At 39.2% G+C, this 21785-nt stretch overlaps 2 protein-coding genes across 5 annotated transcripts in view; one reads left to right on the top strand and one right to left on the bottom strand.

The window, feature by feature from the left end:
- The window catches only part of UBAC2 (UBA domain containing 2), a 156525-nt gene that overhangs the window by 7545 nt on the left and 127195 nt on the right, over positions 1 to 21785 (top strand). For all 3 annotated transcript variants that reach the window (XM_029210298.1, XM_029210296.1, XM_029210295.1), the window contains exons 2-4: positions 16918 to 17045; positions 19221 to 19340; positions 20199 to 20308. In XM_029210298.1, the coding sequence (XP_029066131.1) occupies positions 16918 to 17045; positions 19221 to 19340; positions 20199 to 20308 (358 nt within the window). The remainder of the gene's footprint in view (positions 1 to 16917; positions 17046 to 19220; positions 19341 to 20198; positions 20309 to 21785) is intronic.
- Positions 15930 to 16440, bottom strand: LOC114888247 (28S ribosomal protein S18c, mitochondrial-like). Of its 2 annotated transcripts, XM_029210301.1 has the most exons (2): positions 16169 to 16440; positions 16048 to 16107 (listed from the first exon to the last, which is right to left on the bottom strand). In XM_029210301.1, exons 1-2 carry the CDS (start codon positions 16400 to 16402, stop codon positions 16048 to 16050), a joined length of 294 nt encoding a protein of 97 aa, XP_029066134.1. In that variant the 5' UTR covers positions 16403 to 16440. The 2 variants fall into 2 exon arrangements, with proteins under 2 accessions (XP_029066133.1, XP_029066134.1); XM_029210300.1 differs by having other exon boundaries at positions 15930 to 16440.

The following is a 21785-nucleotide window of genomic DNA, read 5'->3' as shown; positions in this document are numbered from 1 at the left end:
TTCTCAGCTTGTGGCAGTATCAGTTTTAGTCATGAAGGCAGAACCTACCTTAAATCAAGCTACTTTAAAACTTGCATTTCTGTGGAATTTTAATAAATACAACCTGATAAAGAGTATCTCATAAGTAATTTAGTCCAGCATTTTTGAGGTGTGCTTTCTAGAACACACTGGTACTGTGCAGGGCTGCTTAAAATTTTTTTTTAATTAAAAAATTGTTTTATTTTTAAACCCCATATTTTATTGTTCAGTTTATTTTTTCCAGCTTTATTGAGATATAATTGACAAAAATTTTATATATTCATGTTGTATGTGATGTTTTGTCATTTGCATACATTGTGAAATGATTACTGCAGTCAAGGTAATTAAAATATCCATCACCTCACAGTTATCTTTTTGTGTGTGTGTGTGTGTGTGTGTGTGTGTGTGTGTGTGTTGAAAACATTCAAGATCTACTCTCTAGCCAATTTCAAGTATACAATTCATTATTCCTACCTGTGGTCATCATGCTGTACATTGCTTAAGTTTTAGCCCTCATTTTAATTATAAATGAAAATTATCATTTAATCCTCATTTAAATCATGATTCTCTTTCCCAGACATTTTTCTCAAGATTTTTATGTTATATTGCCACTGTTCTCAGACATTTTCCAATGCTTATGTTACCTTAGTCCCTTGAATGCAGCATGATACAGTGGAAAGAGCACAGTATTAGTATTTGGAAAGCGTTCAGAAGCCAGGATGTCCCTGATGTTGTTTTTAAAGATTGATGATGGAAATTAGCACTTCCAAGGCTTATGGGCCCTGCAACAAGGAAATTTAACTTTTTATTAACTCTTTGTTTCTAAGACTTAGTGGGAATGGTTTTCATTGTAGAAAATTTGGGAAGTAAAAGGAGGAAACATAAAATTCCATTTCACTGTGCTACCCAGATTTCATCCCTGTTAGCGTATTGGTGTTCTGTAAATTTTTTCGTATGTATGTATGTAAACAGATTTAAAAGCAAAATTGGAGCTACGTACAGTTTCATATTCTGATTTTTTCATTTAACCTTAAATGAATTTGCCCCATGTTATTAATAATGTTCAAAGATGACTTTTAACATTTTTTTGTTTTGCCTTATTACAAAACTGAAACATGCTTGCTGCCAAAAAAATTAAAATATTACACAAATACGTAATATAGAAAGGAATAGTCACACGTTACTCTCCCACCTAAATAATCATCACTGGTATTTTAGTGCTCATTCTTTTAGATTTTTTTCTGTACAGGCTCTTACCTGTGCATTCTTTCTCTCTCAGGCACACACACACACACGTGTTTTATACAGACATGGCATTCAAATAAACATTTTGTTGTGCTCCCCTAACATTTTTTTAGATACAGAATCATGACTTTGAAGTATTACAACGTGTTATATTTCAATGTTTTTCTCCAGTTTTTTCCCATTTAAACAATGTTATGGTGAACGTCTTTAAGTTATTGATCACATCTTTGACTTCATGCTAAAGAAATGATCACAAACGTGGAAATATAGTGTCAAAGAATAGGAACATTTTTAAGCTCTTGATCTGTATTGCCAAATCCTTCCAGAAAGGATGTGTCACTTTACACTTTTCAGCAGTTTAGGAGAATATCTTTCTCACCAAACTCTTGTAACACTTGAGTATGATAATTTAAAATGATTGTTGCCAATTGAGAGATTGAAAAATGACATTTCATTGTTTTAATCTGCATTTCTTTGAATGCCTGGGAAAGTGAACTTATTTTCATCTTTCATATTTATTGGCCATTTTAATATATTTTTGAACTGATTTGACTATTTATGTTCTTTGCCCTTTTTTTTATTGGAGTATTTGTTTTGTTTTTGTTAAATTGAGTAGTAAAAGTCCTTTAAGGGCACTAGCTTTTGTCATGGTATATGTTACGAATATTTTAATCACTTGTCAGTTGCTTTTTAATTTTTAATTTTTTTTTTCGGTACGCGGGCCTCTCACTGTTGTGGCCTTTCCTGTTGCGGAGCACAGGCTCTGGACGCGCAGGCTCAGCGGCCATGGCTCATGGACCCAGCTGTTCCGCGGCATGTGGGATCTTCCCGGACCGGGGCACGAACCCGTGTCCCCTGCATCGGCAGGCGGACTCTCAACCACTGCGCCACCAGGGAAGCCCAATCCTTTATTTTTTGATTCATCAGTTTTTGGCACAGTCAGTAGACTACACTATGAAAATGAGAAAAATTAGCCCAAGAACATGTACTTTTTTGTCTCTCAGTTCTTGATTTGTGTTCTATGTGTGCTGTGTGTTTTTGTAGCCTGTTCTGTAATGACAGTTAAGCCTTCCATGCTTTGTCTGTAGGTTGATTTTATATAGAAAATCATAACAATAGCTATATTTACATTATTATGATTGTGTATTCATTGTTGAACCAAGGTGTGTGATTGGTGTCATAGAAGAAGATAGAGCCCTAGGTCAGAAAACCTGTGCTACTTCAAGGAGTCTCTTAATTTCTTTTAATATTTCTTCACTACTTAAGTTCACACTCAATTTTTGCTGTTTTTTGACCCTTGCATCATTTTCTTCTCTGAGTCTTCTGTTTTCTCCCCTGGCATCCCTCCTGCAGTAAACATTTTGGTGCAGAGGACACAGGGGTGAGCTTTCCGGATGCTCACTTGACCATTCTTGTACATAGTGAAAGACTGGATTTGTAAGTAGCTGGTGTGGGTTTCCTCTTTATTTGTGGGTAGGTCTTTGTCCCCAAGAGGCCTGAACCTCGGCTGGCAGGGCCGCCTGTAGGCTCTGTTCAAGTTTGCAGAGCTTGTGAACAGGCTGCTCTCCATATAGGGTGCAGAAGCGGGGAGCAGGAGACGGGCAAAGATGGTGAAAATCCCCCGCTGTGGGCCAGGGTAGGGGGCTTGGCTCTTTGTATAAATCTTACTCTGAGTGAAGCTGCCCTTCCTCTTACCACCCGCCTCCCACTGTGCCACATTACCCAGGCTAGCATCTGTTGCGGGCGTCTGAAGATGCCCGAGATCTTTTCTAGTCTTTCTCGGCCCTCAGACCCTTACAATGTCCTCCCTAAGTAGATCGCCACTTTCTTTGGAGAGCATTTCTCGGATTTTATTTTGGGGGCAAAGCCTTTTCTTCATCTGGGGTGGTCAGATGAATGGTTGTGTATGAGGAAATGCAAAGGAGTGTGTCTGGGGGCGGGGTTTTGTGGAAGGGCCTGGCCCAGCTGCCACAGCAGGCAGGTGCGCCATTTATACCGGGGATGGTTTAAACAGGATGTGGGCTCAACACTAAGGGCCATTGAAACAAACTTAAGATAATAATTCCCTTTTCAGTTCTTTTTCCTCTTGATTGTAACAAAGAGAAAGTCTCAGTTAGCTGCTAGTCTGAAATACCTCTCTAATAGCAGCTAGTTTCCTCTGGTAACGTAGAGAACAGGAGGCAAGCCCAGATCTTTCTGCAGCAACAATATCAGTTAGAATTTAGTAAACTGTGTTTATTTTTATAGTTACCACCTACTGATGACAAAGTGACACTCGTTTTGCACTTATTATAGTGATATAAAGTTTCCTTTAAAATACATTTATTTAACTAAAACATAGTAAGATGATTTAAAGAAAAATATTAAACAATAGGATAGGTAACACTGGGATATAACAAAAATTGTGGCGCCGTAATGGGACTGACTGAAGTTTGACAAATACTGTAAATTATTCTGTTGGGTAATTCTGTTTGCTCATGCTCCTCTCCAGGTCTTGGTATTTATTCATTAGTTCCCTGGACTATTTGGAAGGAGGCGTTTCTCTGGTGTTTTGAAGGTCCTTTTATTTCAGTATGACTTTGGGAGGGGGGAAAAGTGGACAGGTGTAGGAGCCTGTCATCTTGAACTGAAATTTTGTTGAGCTGTCCTTTTGGTTTCATTGCTTTTATTTGATTCTTGAATCCGTTTAGAATTAATTTTAGTGTTTATAGTGTTTAAGTGGGGTTTTTTGGTCCCTACTAACCAGCCAGTCTCAGCATCAGTGGTCAAAGATGTTAGTAGCATCTCTACTCACAAATGGATTAGGTGCTAAAGGCCGTGTACAGGTCCAAACTTGAAAGGATTTAAGCTTGGTTCTCTATTTTAGTAGGCTTTTCCACCAGACAGGAGTGGAAGAGGTTCCTTGTATCATCAAACTCTAAACTCAGACTTGGGTTTCTCCATCTTGCAGATGTGTGTTTTGTTTACGTCTTCCCCCAACAGACCCATTTAGTCTACATTAAACATCTACTGACAGGCAACTCCCTCTCCTGCTTCCTTCTCAGACGTTCAAGTGTGTGTCTTTATAGGTGCGGTGTCCTTACTTGTCAATCTGCTTTGCTGGATTCAAAGATTCATAGGGTCTTCGAACATATAGAACCATCCTTGGTTTGTTCTGGAGCTGTTACCATTAGGGCAGCACCTTCACCAGCCTTGGTCTTTACGACTCAGCCTTCTCTTAAGTTAGCATTGCTCTGGTAGGCATTCACCTCAGTGATGATTCTCTAGGCCAGACTTTGAACACTAGCAGGCCACACAGATGTGTTTTGTTTGAGCTGTGTGTTGGTGGCGAGGGTAGGGGGGTGGGAGGAGAGTCACCTTCCAACATTTTAAAACTGGTGTCTTTGAGACAGAAATCCAGATTCCTCTTAGTTCTTGAGATGATGATCTGCCACACCAGGGCTGAACTGTTGTGTGACAAAAATCCACTGATACGTGCTTTTTGCCACCTACCTCCCCTGTTTCACTGCTACCTCCCTGGCCTCCTTAGGTACTTGAATTTACAACAGATCTTTTTTTTTTTTTTTTTTTTTGCCAATAACCACACATTTTCTCTTAAAAATTTTTTTTCTTTTCTCTTACAGTTTATCACATGGGTCTAGAACAAGCTTGTCTAGACAAGCTTTCTGATTCACTTTTTCAGAGCTGTTCCTACCGTTGAATAATTTATCATTATTTATGTGTAACATTTATAATTTTCTTCTTTTGGCTTTTAAAATTATTATTTCATTTTATTGTATTCCTTGTCTAATTAGCACTTTTAACAATGACTGCCTTTTTTTTTTTTACACTTAAGGAAAGGCTTTATGTTTGTATAAAATCTCCCTAAGAAGGCTAAACCCGAGTAGTGTCCAGCGTAGCAGCAGGACTAAAATTAAAGTGCGGGAGCCTGTTGCCAGTGTTGCTGACGTGCAGATCTGGCACACTTTTCTCTGGCATCACGAGCCTTTGTGTTCGGCTCTGTTTTAGAACTTCCTTTTTCAATTTTATTGCTCGTTCTTTTTTTCCCCCTAATTCATACTATTGAATACTTTAGATATAGAATACATTCTTGTCTCTAGAGGGCAAATCTTCCTCTTTCTTGCCTTTTTTCGGAGTTCTTTTCTGGAAACTTCCTAGCCTTTTCTCCTGTTCATTTTCCTGATGAGTTTTACAAGCGTTGGTCCAGTGACAAGTGTTCACGGGCTGTCCTCCCAAGCCAGGTCCCTGGGCCACCTGTTGGGTGAGGAGTGGTCAGTGTAGCAGATGCCCAGGGCCTTCACATTCTCCCCAGTGTGTTAGGAACAGCAGTGGGTTCATGGATGGCTTACAGTGTTTTACTTCTGAGCATCGTAGGTAATTGACTGTCACAAAAATAAACTTGGGACCTTTTGATTCTCGGGCAATTTTATGAATGTCTTTGTGGAGACGGTCACCATAACGCACTTGGTCACTGAGGGTGTGTTTCATCAGGTTTCCTTCCAGGAAGCTCGTAGGCCCGAAGAGTAAAGCAAGGTGGATGCAGAAGGTGTCCCTCGTAGTGCACGGGTTTCTGCATTTTCGTGGACTTACACACGTTGGTTTAGCCCCTTTTTGATGAAAAAGTTTAAGGAAGTGACTTCATAAAACACCAGATCACCCCATTTTTGTGGGACCCCTGAGAAGTTTACCAAATAGTTGAGTAGTCAGAAATAGGAAAAACGATCTGGTGGGATATGGCAGCCCCTCCTCCAGGGGTGTGAACCACACCGGGGTTTTTGATGAGTATACTTTGACACGGTGACTTGTGGGGATGGGCAGAGTTGCTGGGTTACTGCCTTTTCCTCCCCCCCATCCCCACCCCCTGCATCTCTCCTCAGCTACGATGCTTCTGTAACAGCCCACATGGCTAAGCTTTGCCAAGACCTGTGGTTAGTATCTTTAGTACCTAAAAGATGCATATTTTTATTCAGGTAGAATTCACATAACATAAAATTCACGGTTGTAACCATTTAAAAGTGTACAATTATTGACAACAGCACATTCACATTGTTGTGCCGTCATCACCAACCACTCCCTAATTGCAGACCATTCTTATCAACCCCCAAAAAAGCGCAGTTCCCATTAAGCAGTCCCTCACCATTCCCTCCCCTTCCCTGCCCCTGACAACCGCTAATCTGCTTTGTGTCTCTGGATTTTTAAATTCTGGACATTTCATGTATATGGAGTCATAATATGTGGCTTTTGAGTCTGGCTTCTTTTGCTTAGTATAATGTTTGCAAGGTTCTTCCATATTGTAGCATGTGTTACTAGCCTGTGTCCTTTTATGACTAATAGTTCGTTGTCTGGATATACCACATTTTGTTTATTCATCTGTTGATAGACATTGGGGTTGTTTCCACTTTTTGGCTCTTAGGATAATGCTGCGATGAATATTCAGGTTTTTGTTTGAATATCTGTTTTCAGTCCTCTTGGGTATATAACTAAGAATTGAATTGTTGGGTCATGTGGTAATTCTATGTTTAACTTTTTGAGCAACCAAAAATATACAAGTGAAGTACTAAAAATAGTAAGAGTGAAAATCCCTTTGGACCATGGACCATGATATAAAGATATCAGATTTCCTTGTTATATATTACAAAAACTTTTTCTTTGGAGTCAGGCAGAACTGGTCCAGATCTCAGCCTAACTAGTTGTGACTTTGAACCAGTTATTTAACCTTTCTTAGCCTATTTTTCACCTAGAACATTCAGATAACTAAGTATTGCCTCAGGTTTACTATAAGCATTCACTGAGATGGTATTACACAGAAAGTGCTTTTTTTAGCACAGTGCTTGGCATAAAGTAATCCACATATACTGTAATAATTATTTTAGGATAATACGCAGTCACCATAGCCTGATTGCTATTCTTTGCCACAGAGAGATGGCTTCGTACTGCGGTCATACCAAAGAGGTGAATGACCCAAAAGGAAACACCTTAAACTTTGGTGTTTTATGTTGTCTTTACCGTAGATGTTTTGCATTTTTATTTTTAGATTAATGCATTGTCTGTCATTCTCAAAATTTGTTACATCCCTATTTTCAAAAGTGGAAGGACCCATTGTAAAGAAGTGACATTTTTTAACCTTCCATTTGATCACTGCTTGGGTTCCTCATGTATGAACCACTTCCTGGCTCCACTCACATGGGGGGCCAGCAGATTGCTAGCGATTTGCCTTATCTCACTGCGTAAGGATTTAATGAAACTTTTAACTGAGTTAGTAACTAGTTAAACCAAAATTATTTTTTCTAAGTCTTAAAATATTTTCATAAAAATTTAAAACCTCCCGTGAACAGATCATTCAGAGATTGCCACTGTTAATATTTTGATAGGTGCTTTTAAAAAACCCATGTATTTATGAACTATTTTTTTAAAAGCATTATTCAATATATAATAATGCTACTGGAAATATTGCACTTACTATTTAGGAACATCTTTCCAAAGCATGAAATATTTTTCTACAACCTAGTTCTTAAAATTGAGTATTATTCCATTTTATGGATAGAACATAATTTATCTATTTTCCTTTTGGACATTGATGTTTCTAGTTTTTTCACTATTATAAACAATGCTGTGATGAGAGTCTTTGTAGCAAAAATCTTTGTGTATATCTGTGATAATTACTTTGGGCTAAATTCCTAGATGTAGATTTTTTTTTTGGATCAGAGAGTTTATATATTTTTTTTAAACTTTTGATCAGTTTAACATTTGATAAGTACCCACCACTCTGTGTTGTACCCTCCCAGACTGCCGTCTTTTTATATCTCCATTCACAAGTGCATTTACTTTTGTTACAGAGGGTACCACTTGGATTTCTGTTATTGCTGTTTGTGACTATGTATGTCTTTCAATTAAAATCCACCATGCAGGTGACAGTCCCTTTGGACCGTGGAGCTCCGTGGCCGCGCAGCATAGGGAGCAGTTTTATTTGTAGTCAGATTGTCAGGGTTTGTTCTTCCACTCCCTGGCCATTAGATCAGACACCTCTTCTTGAACAGCATTCCTGTGTCCTCAGCCTCACCTCTTATTCCATGTATTTCTATACTCTTGTTTGTTGTAACCTGGTCTGATTTGGTAAAGCTTATTTCTCTGTTTTTCCCTTGGGGCTTCTTTTCTGTGGCCACTCTAGATGTTTGAGGGATGATGGATAAAAATGCTTTCCTGTTTCTTCCCTGGGTGATGGTTCTGAGATACATTCACAAGGCTTCTTAGAAAATCCTGTGGGACTCAGCACTTGACAGAAACATCTGTAACTCATAGAGGTGGCCAGCTTCGTGATGAATCCTTGTATTGACTCTCTCTGTGTTTCATTCCCTGTGTCCCTCACTCCTGCTCCCTGGAACCACATTCCAAAATAAACTACCTGCCGGCTAGTCTTTGTCTTGCCTTTTATTTTAAGTGGAGCCCAGGCTGAGTCATTTGTGATCACGGACAGGTAACTCACTCTTTGAGTCGCAGTTTTCTCATATTATAAATTTGGAGAGGGTCATGTCTACCTCATATAATCCTTTCCTTCACCAGATACTTACTAAAACACTACTATATGCCCGATACTGTCCTGGGTATAGAAATATATAGTAGTGAGCAAGACAGGCAAGACCCTGCCTTCATTGACTTTACATTCTGATGAGGGAGACGGACAAAGAAGGCAACAAAGACAAATTTCAAATAGTGAAAAGTGCTCTGCAATAAATAAAAAGTCATGAGGGAATGCTACTGTGAGATGCTGTCTGAAATGAGGACCAAGTGGTGAGGACAGGCTGGATGTGGGGAGAACATCTTGAGCAGAGGTGCTGTGAATGGGACTTTGCACTTGCCAAGTGCTCAATAAACGTTGGATAGTATTAGGAGTAAGGTTAGATCAAAGGGATAACCTGTCATTAACTACACAGCAGTAGGTGACCAGTTTTGTCTCATGAATGGACAAAAATTGGCTTCATAGAATAAGCACATAATTGTACAGGATGTGAATAGGGTTGTGCAGTACATTTTTCTTTACCAGTGTAGTGAGTTACATTGATTGATTTGCTTTGCATTCCTGGTATAAACTTCACTTGGTTGTGATGTGTTATCCTGTTTATGTATAGCTGGATTCAATTTGCTAATATTGTGTTGAGAATATTGCAACAAAATATTAGCAAATTGGTCTGAGATATTGGTCTCTTGTTTTCTTTTAACATCTTTGTTTTTGGAATCAGTGTAATGTTGGCTTCATAAAATGAATTGCAAAGTGTTCTCTCCTTTCTACGTGGTGGAAGAGTTTATGTAGGATTGGTATTCTTTTTCCTTTAAGTGTTTGGCACAATTCTTCAGTGAAGCCATCAGGCCTAGAGTTTTCTTTGTTGGAAGACTTTTAACTATGAATTCAGTTTCTTCATTTCTATAGGACTGTTCAAATTTCTTTTTGACTTTGATAAGTAGATTGCATCTTTCAAGGAATTTGCCTGTTTCATCCAGGTTGTCAAATTTGTAGCTAAAATGTTGTTTCTGATATTCCCTTATTATCCTTTAAAAATTATTTTATTTATGATAAAAGTACATACATAAAATTTACCATTCTAACCATTTTTAAATGTACAGTCCAGTGGCATTAAGTGCATTTCACAATGTTGCACAACCCCTTACTAGCCTATTGATGTCTATGGCATCTGTAGTGATGTCCTCTCCTTTATTCTTTTTTTTTTTTTTTTGCGGTACGCGGGCCTCTCACTGCTGTGGCCTCTCCTGTTGCGGAGCACAGGCTCCGGACGTGCAGGCTCAGCGGCCATGGCTCACGGGCCCAGCCGCCCCGCGGCATGTGGGATCTTCCCGGACTGGGGCACGAACCCGTGTCCCCTGCATCGGCAGGCGGACTCTCAACCACTGCGCCACCAGGGAAGCCCCCCTCCTTTATTCTTGAATCTGGTAATTGTGTCTTCTCTTTCTTTCCTGATCAGTCCTGCTAGAGGTATATCAATTTTATTGATCTTCTCAGTTAGTTTTTAGTTTCATTGATTTTTCTCTATTATATTTTGGTTTTCAATTTCATTGATTTCTGCTCATAATTCTGTCTTTCCATATGCTTGCTTAGGGTTTAGTTTGCTCGTCTTTTTCTAGTGTTTTAAAGCTTGTACTCTTTATTGTTATTTGAGACCTTTTCTCTTCCTGTATAAGCATTTAATGCTATAAATTTCCTTCTAAGCATTGCCTTATTTGCAGCCCACAAATTTTGCTTGGTTGTACTACTTTTTATTCTATTTAACATATATTCTAATTTCCCTTGTGACTCCGTCTTTGACCCAGGTATTATTTAGAAGTATGTTGTTTAATTTTCAAGTACAGTTGACCCTTGAACAATGTGGGTGTTTGGAGTGCTGACCCCCATGCAGTCGAAAATCCGAGTATAACTCTGTAGTTGGCCCTTCATATCCATGGTTCCGCATCCGTGGATTCAACCAGCCATGGATTGTGTAGTGCCGTGGTATGTACTTATTGAAAAAAAATTGTATAAGTGGACCCTTGACATTCAGACCTGTGTTGTTCAAGGGTCAGCTGTATTTGGAGGATTTTCCATCCATCTTTCTGTTGTTGATTTCTAGTTTAATTTTGTTGTAATCAGGGAACGTACTTTGTATGATTTTAATTTCTTTAAATTTATAGAGGTGTGTTTTATGGCCCAGAATATGGTCTGTCTTGGGGAATGTTCCTTATCCATTTGAAAAAAAATGTGTAATTTTTTGTTGTTGGGTGGAGTGTACTATAAATGTCAATCAGGTCAAATTTATATTGTTTTTCAAGTCTTCTATAGTCTTACTGATTGATATGACAACGTATTACAGCGTGGGTGGCTGGCTTAAACAACAGAAGTTTATCTACTTACAAGTCAGGAGACTGGAAGTAGAAGATCCAAGCATTGGCAAGTTTGGTTTTTCCTGAGGCCTTTCTTCTTGGCTTGTAGATGTCTTCTCCCTGTGTGTTCACATGGCCTTTCCTCTGTATGTGTGCATCCCTGGTGCCACTTCCTTCTCCAATAAGAACAGATTGGATTAGGGCCCCACCTTTGTGACCTCATTTAACCTTAAACTACCTCTTTAAAGACCCTATCTCCAAATATAGTCGAATTGGGGGTTAGGGCTTCAACATATGAATCTGGAGGAGGGCGGGGGACATTTCAGTCCATGACACTGATTTTCTGTCTACTTGTGTTACTGATTACTGAGAGAGGAGTGCTGAAGAGTCCTACTATATTTGTGGATTTACCTGTTTCTATAAGTTTTTGCTTTATGTATTTTGAAGTCTTATCTCAGCTCTCATATTCTGTGATTCACTATTTGCCCACCTCCACAGTTGAAGAATGGTATAATGAACACCATATACCTACCACCTAGATTCTGCAATTAACATTTTACATATTTGCTTTATTAAATATCCATTCTCTGTTTCATCAGTTTGTCTTATTTTTTGGTGGATTTCAAAGTAAGTTGTAGTCACTTTATCTCTAAACACTTAAGCATACATGTTGTTAACTAGAATTTAATAATAATTTAAAGTTCTTTTTTTGTTTTGCGGTAAACTTCATATGGCGAAATGTACAGATCTTGAGTTAATCGGTAAATTCTGCTGTCCGTAGTAATACTGTATATTTGTCCTGTGATGTGGGACTTCTTGGACCATTGTATATTATCTGTTACTTTCCTCATAGGTTTTTGGGATCTGATTTTTGCTCATCTTAAGAGGAGGACTTCATGGTAGTGTTATCTGAGTTAAGTAATCAGGTCTGTATTTTTAGGGGTTTAGTCCTAGACAGAATTAAAATGATTGTATAAATAGGATCCATTATTAATTCAGTAAATATGTTATTTATTTTTAGTCTTTAATTGTGGTAAAATACACATAACATAAATTTGCCATCTTAACCATTTTTAAGTGTGTGGTTCCATGGCATTAAGCACATTCACATTGTTGTGCATTTGTCGCTAGAACTCTTCATCTTGCAAAACTGAAACTCTATACCCACTAAACAGCTCCCTATTCTTCTCTCCCCCCAGCCCCTCAAAACCACCTTTCTATTTCCTGTCTCTGAATTTGACTCCTTAGGTACCTCATAGAAATGGAATCATACAGTATTTATCATTTTGTGTCTGGCTTATTCCCTTCAGCATAATGTCCAAAAAGTTTATCCATGATGTGGCATGTGAGAATTTCCTTCCTTTTAAAGACTGAATATAATTCATTATATTCTGCTGTATGGATATACCACATTTTGTTTATCCACTTATCCATCAATGGATGCGTGGGTTGCTTTCACCAGTATTTATTGAGCATCTCTTATATATCAGTCACCTTTCATTAGATAAACACTTGTTGACTGCCTTTATGGACCTGATCCTGTTATAGGCATGAGGGATACTGCAGCAGTGAACATACACAGACAAAATTGTTGCCTTCAAGAGGCTTATATTCTAGTGGGGACTGAGGATGGGGAGATGGACAATACACAGAGAAATGTATTTCTTGATTCCAAATTGCATTTTTTCACATTTTAGTGTTTCTAATATTGGGTTGTACTTTACAGTTGATGCCATCTTAGAATTATTTGACAGTGTTTCTTTTTTAGTAACACCTAAAATAATGGTATATCTTACAGTCAGTTTGAATCATAGATTTGGTGAATCACTATTAATAAGTCAGTTGTTGATAAGTGCTGTGAAAAAATAAACCAGAACAAAGGGGATAGAGAATTACATGGGGCTATCCACAGATAAGGTGACATTTGAGCAGAGCACGTGTTCAGTACAGGTGATATTTTTTTCATAGCAGGACTTCCTCCCTGCAGGACATAGTGTGTTGGTTCACGTTCTTTTCTCACTCTGGACTGGTAACAGCTTGTGGACTAGTTACTTTGAGCAGCATTGGTATAAAGGGTAGAGCCCTAGGAGGTGGGGGGTGGAGATGGGGGTTAGGGAACAGTTTGCAAGGTGGGCCCAGATCTTGTAGGCATGGTAAGGGCGAGGGTGACAGAATTTTCCATCTTAGGAACTGGCAACAGTTCTGGCTCGCCACAAAAACTTTGGGTCATCTTTGATTTCTCCATTTGCCCATACATTATACCCAGTTAGTCAGCAAATCCTGCCTGCTGTACCTTCCAAACATACCCCAGTTCTGACCACTCTCACTACCCCCACCCAAACCACCCTGGTCCAGGCCATCATCATCTTTTGTCTGGATTATTATGATAGCCTCCTAACTGGTCTCCTTTCTTCTATGCTTGCCTTCCTATAATCTCTTCTCAATTTAGCAACCAAAGCAATCCTTTGAAAACATGTCTGATCATGTTACTCCTTTCCTTAACGTCCCAAGAGCATCCTGTCACTCTCCAAGGAAAGTAAGTCCTTATGGCCTATAGGGTTCTACACTGTTTGCTCCTCGACTTCTTTGGCCTTATATCCTGCCTCTCTGCTTTTCACTTATTCTGCTATTAGCTGCCTTGGCAGCCTTACTGTTTCTTGATCGTATTGAGTATGTTCCTGTCTCACAGCACTTGGACTTGCTCTTTTCCCTGCCAAGAATACTGCTCCCCAGATATCTGCAAGGCCCACATCCTCAGGTGTCTGCTCAAATTTCACCTTGTCAGAGGACCTTCTAATCATGCTATGAAAAAGAGCACCCTTCTTTCCCCACTAGCACTATGTTTTCCCCTAAACCAGGATAGGCTAGTTATGCTGCAGTAGCAAACGGCTCTAAAATGTCAGGGACCTGAAATGACAAGGTTTGTTTCTTACTGCAGGCGTCCCTCCATTGTGAGTCGCCTGGCAGGGCCTGTTCCGTATTGTCTTGAACTCTGGCGTCCGGCTCGTAGCATAGCCACCATCTTGATCATTGGCCAAGGGAAAGGCCATTCACTGGCTCTCCAGTATTTGCCTGGAAGTGACATCTACTATGTTGACTTGGCCAAAGCAAGTCACATTGCCATATGCCACTTCAGTTAGGGGCAGGCGTGGGTGGGTAGCAGTCCTATCTTTTATCTGAAAAGAGAGCAGGAAATCCATGGTGGGTAACACAGCCTCGTTCTTTACCCCGCTTAGTTTTTCTATAGCAGTTATTTGTATCTGACATGATATTTACCTTGCTTTGTGTATTTTCTTTTCTCTGCTGTCTAGACTGTAGGTACCACAAGGGGAGGGACTTTGTCCATCATTTGCTGCTATACCCCAGGACCTAGGATAATGCATGGTCTGCAGTAGTAGGTGCTTATTAATTGTAGAGACATGAGTGAGAATACCAAAGCAAACCATTCATTTGTTCATATGGTGACATGTAAGCCATTGGGAGTGTGGAGCAGGAAGGTTTGAGGAGAGAGCACACTTACTAGAGAAGAGCAGTAGCATTGCTGGTCAGTGGAGAGTGTCAGTTTGAGATTGGAGACCATGAACCTACAGTGGAATCATGCAGGCAGCAAGGAAGAGGCAGGAATGAATAAATAATGGGACCCATTTCACAAGGATCGGTGAAGTCCAAGTTGAAGGAGGAAACCTTCAAGGTGCACATCTGTCACCTCTGCTCCATCTTCGGTCCTGTCGGAATAATAAGGGAGGAGCTTGCCTTTCACCAAGGAGGCCCAGTCTCCTGGGATTGTGATTGCGGTGGTTGGAGCAGTTTTCCCTATATTCATTCTTTATTCACTTCTCACTACTCTTGAGGTAGTGTCTCTTATCTTCATTTTACAGGTGAGGAAAACAGGCTGAAATTGCTCGCGTTAGGACTTAGGTTGGTCAGGCTCACAACCACGGTGCTTTCCGGTACGTTTGGGGTACTAGGTGGTGGGGACTCCGTTTTCTGGGGGGCGGGGAGCTCCGTTAGCTCTTAGATTCCCTGGAGCCTTGATTGCATCTTGGTCGTGAAAATAGTATGCAGCCACTTTACCGATGGTTCCAGTTTAGCTGTTTGTAAGACCTTACCAGAGAGGAAGTAGTTGGGCTATTTTTATATACGCAAACAAGTGCAATTACCACACCATCAACCATAACTAGTAGATTCACTCCCCATTGAAGTGCACCTCACACAATATGAGAATGTCTCTGTCTGAAAGTGTCTGTGACGCTTTCCTGTGGTCTTGCCTGTTGATGATCTGGACATTTCATTCCCTCAAGGAGCTGTGCTAGGCTTTATGGCCAACATAGAGAAGAGAAGGCAGGTGGCCTCCCTCGGGAATCTTTAATGTAGTCGGGAAGGCAAAACAGGTTCCAGACCCTGACTCCTCAACTAGTACCTGGAAACGGGGATGCAGGTTGGGGGAAGAGCCCCTCAGGCTAAAATGGGAGAGACTGATGTAAGGAAGTGGGAACTGAGCTGTTGTTTGAAGTCTGCGTGAGATTTTTTTTTTTTAAGTGAAAATCCCATAGTACCTTTTTTTAATTCATATGTATGGAAAATGTAACAAGTATTAACATTTTAAATAATCTGATTTACTTAATGAACATTCTGATATGGAGAGGAAACTTCACTCTTGAAACACCTTTTCCTCATATAATTTCAAATTATTAAGAATTAAAAACATAATATTTTATAGTTTGATAAGATTTAGCCTATCACTTCTCTACTCAAAGGTTATTAAATCTTACAGTCTGAGCCAGTATTACCACCACACAACTGTAAAATAAATTTATTGATGATAACTTTATAGAATTTACTCCCTGTATTTGATGTTACAAACTTTAGGGTCTTTGAGATATGCAGGATCCTTGTATGTAACTGGCATAAACCCCATTATTTGAGCTCTCTTAATTGCTTTTGTGATTTCTTTTTGTTTCTTCCCACAAAGACCTGCTCTGTGCCTTCCATAAATGCATCCAGTAAATGGAGAAATAAACTGGGATAAAAGCTGTACATTCTTATAATCTACACGTTTTCCACACAAGATAGATTTTTTCAGAGGCTCCTTATAAGGATTTTCCATTGGAACAGGCAGGTCCTCATTGCTGGTTACCTGTTTATATTGTGAACAACTTCTTCTCCACAGCACTGCATGAGCCCCAGAATCTGTGAGGCAGACAGCAGCCGTTACGAAGTGCGTTAACATTCTCCTTCCTAGCCCACTGCAGAGGGCTACCATAGCTGCCATGGTTCGTTGCTCTTCCTCTGCGTGAGATTTAGACAAGGCTCCAGGGTGCCTGTGGTGGAAAATCTCAGCAGACCACTGCAGGCAGCAATGTTAGCACTTTTAACCGCTTCTTAAATTTCTTAAAGTAAATGTTTATGTATGTGAATCCCAGTCATGCTCAGGAGCTAACTGGTCAGTTTGATAGAAAACATACTCCCCTGTCTATTTCTCTATACTTTGGTGACCGTTTTCTAAAAAGGTATTCCATGGAAGTAAACTTGGTTTGGTCTCGTATAAGAGCCAGATGACAGTGAAGCCCCCATCAGCCGATTTCGCTTGTTTTCCAGTGCCCTTTGATCACTTACCTCTGCAGGAAGATGTTTTGAAAATATATGTTAATAAGAATTAAATTCCAGAGTGTGTGAACTTTGTCTTCATTCTAATTCAAAAGAAGTGAATTCTCTTGCTTTTCAGTTGTGTGGTTTTTAAAATCTTAGGGACAGTCATTCTGAAAGCAGTTTTGTTTTTCCCTCCAGACAAAGCACCTGTGTCCAAGGGTCTTTTACTGGTCCCCAGTGCCCTGTCCCTCCTGCTGGCCCTCCTCCTTCCACACTGCCAGAGGTTTTTTGTGTACGACCTTCAGGCAGTCAAGGACGACTTCCAGGTGAGCTCCGCTCCACTGGCCTCTGGGAGGGGAGAAGGCAGGACTTCTTCTTTGATTTGCCTTTCTTCCTGCCATTCTTAGTCTCTCAAAGCCTCTAAATTTGTAAGAAATATTATTTATTATTAATATTCCACTAACAAGTAACTTCTCTAGTTGTATTTATTGATAATTTCAGCAAAGCAGATTATAATGAAGCAGTTGCAGTATTTCCTTTTACACATCTCTTTTCAGCTTCAGTTTTTACTCATGGAAATGCAACTTTTTATTTCAAGAGAATTAAACAATGTTAAATCTGTTTTTTGTATGATTAGCGTGCATACTTAACATTTTCAAAAACTTGCCTCAGTTTGAATATCTGTTAGAGGAGCTAAGCTCTCTCAGCTCTAATAGATTGAGAGTCTGTGAATTACTTTTATAGTGGTAATTAAACCAAGTAGGAAATTTCTCTTGGGTTTTTGCTGGTGGGAAGAGCAGAAGTCTGTGGCTTTCAAGATTTATGGGTTGATCACATGAAAAATGCTGGTGCTGGGTCTTGTCTGTGAGTTGGAGTGCAAAAGGGGTATTCCGGTACCATTTCCAGCTTGGCAGGGATTTCCCCACACCAACAATAAGCAATTCGCAGACACCAACTTGGGTGTCCTACAGTTGAACTCAGTTCTGATGCCATCTTCCCAGAGAGCATCAGATTCCACAGGGTTAGGGCTCAGTCCCACAGGACTGCCCACTGCGCTCGCACTTCAGATGCCAGTCACCAGCCCAGGTAGTTACTTGGACTTCTGACCGAACGGCTATAAATCAGAGTTCCCACGACCCCCTCCCTGGGCTCAATTAATTTGCTAGAACAGTTCACAGAACTCAGAGAAACATTTTAGGTACTGGATTACCAGTTTATTATTAAAGGATATAGATGAACATCCAGATGGAAGAGATGCATAGGGCAAGGTAAGGGGAAAGGGTGCGGAGCTGCCGTGCCCTCTCTGAGCCCCACTCTCCTCAGATCTTCACATGTTCATCACCCAGGAAGCTCTCAGAACCCTGTCCTTTTGGGTTTTTATGGAGATTCATTATATAGGCAGGATTGATTAACACTGGCCATTGGCAGTTGATCCACCCTCCAGCCCCTCTCCCTCCCCCGGAGGTCAGGGTGTGGGACTGAAAATTCCAACCTTCTAATCACAAGGTTGGTTCCCCTGGAAGCCAGCCCCCATTCTTAGGTGCTTCCAAAAGTCACCTCATTAACATGACAAAAGACACCGTTATAGCTTTCTTCACTTTGGAAATACCAATGGCAAAGACCAAAATATATTTCTTATTATAAATCACAATATCAGAGAGTGTTAGTGCAAATTATGGTTATAACCTGCCACTTTTCTTTGCTAAATACTTGATTAGCCATTTTAAGCATGATAATCCATTCTTGAGCACTGACATCTTTTCTTCATAGGGATGTCATTAATGCCATTGCTTAGGTGGGCTTTGCCAAGTTCCTGTGATTCAGTTATTTATCCATACTGCTGCTTTCTGTTGGAATATAATAGAGCTTCAGTATGATTTCAGTTGCTGTAATACAATGATTCTTAATCCTGTCTGCACAGTAGAATCACCTACATAAAGTGTTTTTTGTTTTTTGTTTTTTGGGTTTTTTTTTTTTTGATGCCAAGACCTCACCCTAGACCAGCTGAGTCAGGGAGCCTAGTGGTGGGGCCTGGGCATTGGTGTACTTTTTTAGAAAGATCCCCAGGGGATTCTAGCATATGGCCAGCCCTGAGAACCACTGCTGTAAGGCAATGTCAGGGCCCTGTGGCCCTGAGTTGGTACCTTTCTGTTTGGGGGGTTAATTTGGTTCACCTGGCTAAGTTGGCCACAGTCCCCTTCTCCTGCACCACTTTGTGGGCATTTGTGCTCTAGAGGTGGGACCTGCCTGGATGGAGGACAGTCACCCTCTGTCTGGGAGTGCAAATAGCCACACTCTCCTGGCAGAACCTCTTAAGGAGCCCTCAGTGTGCATTTCTAAGAGCTGCTACAGAGATATGGAGAGTTTCAGTTCTACCTTGGGGAATCTGAGCTTAGAGTATTAAAAATAAGCAGTATAACGTAAACGTAATAAATGTGCCAAGGAAGAGACCTGAACAAATCTTACTCCTATTTGTTATTCTTTTTTAAATCCCCATCTAGATTTGGAGGTTGATTTGTGGAAGAATAATTTGCCTTGATTTGAAAGATACTTTCTGCAGTAGTCTGCTTATTTATAATTTTAGGATATTTGAAAGAAGATATGGAAGCAGAAAATTTGCAGTAAGTTTTTATGTATTTTCCCTTTGCTACTTAGGTTATAGAAAAAAATGTTTCTGTTTTCTTGTTTTTAAATAGTTTTATTTTGTTAAGCTTGGTGTTTCATTAACAATTATCTTTTTATTACATGATCCTCTGTCTGATTTGGAACATGGACATTAACCAAAGAAAAAATTTAAATTTAAGCGATTAGCATAATAAAATAATAATGATGATAACAGGTAATAATATCAGTGTGAGTGGGCAATAACTTTTTTTTTTTTTTTGCTGCACTGAGCCTTTGTTGCTGCGCGCGGGCTTTCTCTAGTTGCGGCGAGTGGGAGCCACTCTTCGTTGCGGTGCACGGGCCTCTCATTGCGGTGGCCTCTCTTGCTGCGGAGCACGGGCTCCAGTCACGCGAGCTTCAGTACTTGTGGCTCACGGGCTCCAGAGCACAGGCTCAGCAGTTGTGGCGCACAGGCCCAGCTGCTCTGCGCATGTGGGATCCTCCTGGACCAGGGCTTGAACCTGCGTCCCCTGCATTGGCAGGCAGATTCCCAACTACTGCGCCACCAGGGAAGCCCAGCAATAACCATTTTAATAAGGATTTTTATTTTAATAAAACTCTAATCACTTATTTTGCTTAATGGTTTGTTGTAAAAATAAGTCATGCTATAAATATCTTTTCTTCAACATACTTAGAAATTATGGAAGTTAATACATTTGACCAATATGGTTTTACTCCCTCACTTTGAAAAGTCTATTCAAATAAAAAACAAACTTTAAAAAATGTATATATATCTGAGCTGGTTCTAATTAAATAAATGTTAGTTTATTTTTAGAAGACTCCTCTCTATAATGTTCTTCCTGTTTTATTTTTAGTCCTTTCTGCTGGGTTCCTGGGTTTTGTCGGCGGTGGGTGACTTTATCCTCGTTGAAGCTGTGCGGTATTCCTTTGGTATCACTGCAGCCAGGAATTTGCCGTCTGGATTGTAAGTAGCTCTCAAATATTAGCTTAATTCATAACTACTTAAATCTGACTTAAAGCATTATTATACATGAAAGTCAGTAAGAGAATATTTTAAACTTTTAGATATAGTAAAATTGATTTTATATGTAAAAATTCCAGTGTATACTTAACATTTTCATTATGTTCTTGACACAGAATCTGTTTTACACTCACTCTTTTTTTTTAGCTTTCAAATCTCATATTTTAGAGAATTTTTAATGAATTTTCTCTTCTGGTCCTGAAGACAGAATTGTGTTTTCATAGTGAAATTTTGTCTTTGTAACTTTGTTAACTAATTAAACATAAAAATACAAAATTTAATTAATTAGATTAGGAAACAAAATTTATTTGTCTGAAGTTAAGCTTCTGAAGAATGATGCTTTTCTTAAATTATATTGTTTATATATTTCCACCAAAGGTAAAATAAAATCAGTATATAGGTTATAACTTTGTAGCCAATCTGCAGTGGGCAACCTAACTCATAGAGTGTCTGTGCTTTCATATTGTGTTGATTTTCTTTAAAAACAAAATGAGAAAACATGTATTAATTTATGAAATAATTGGCATTTAGGAGCAGAGTTGTTAGCACATATAAATGCCTTTAAAGCATCTCTGAATTAAGTTTCTGAGACGGTTTTTAAGATATGAGATACTATAAAATAAAGGTAACATATATTTAAAATTTGTGTGTACTAACTTCAGCCTTATTTTAATTTTCAGTATATATTTTTGAGAACTGTTAGGCTATTGCAAGTACCTTGATTTAGATTCACTTTGGATCTCTATTTTTAAAATACGGTTAGTGATCTTATAGCTCTCACACTTACATTGTTAATATTTATGGTAATAGCTGCCCTTCGTGGGATTTACTGAATTATTGGCATGAGTATTGATGTTTAGTTGTCTTAATAATGTATGATTCTGAATAATATTTTAATGGAGACACATAAAGTTCTGTGTCATAATTATGCAGTTTTTTAGTTTTACGGGTTGTGATTGCAGTTAGACTAAGAAGTTTAAGTTGACTATTCTGCTATTGTGGTAAATAGTGTAGTCATTAGGAATGATTCCATGTTGATTCAGAAAAGAAGTAGCATTACTAAATCATTAGTTTTCCCCTAACGTTTCTCATTGAGGCCAGTTCTTTTTGGTTCTTTATAAGGCCTACTGAGTTGTAGAAGGGTTATGTGTATCGTGTATGTTTGTGTTAGAATAAATTTAGTGGATGGGTAGTAACATAGCTTTTAATTCTTATTTACATCGTCCCCTTGTGTGATGACTTTTTTTTTTTCTATTGCACATAGAGTTGAATGACAGTTATTTCTTTGAATGAATGACACTTATTTCTTTATGGAATCGTGACTGGTACGTATAAGGAAGATTGATTCAATTTTGAAGTTGGTGGCAATGTTTTTACTAATTCTTAAGGCCAGAAGGCTTTAAATCTTAGCTAGTAGCAA

This window comes from Monodon monoceros, unplaced genomic scaffold (genome assembly GCF_005190385.1).
Source record: "Monodon monoceros isolate NGI ecotype Baffin Bay Population unplaced genomic scaffold, NGI_Narwhal_1 Super_Scaffold_8, whole genome shotgun sequence".
NCBI classification, from domain to species: Eukaryota; Metazoa; Chordata; class Mammalia; order Artiodactyla; family Monodontidae; genus Monodon; species Monodon monoceros.
This window is presented reverse-complemented; position numbering and strand designations above follow the sequence as displayed.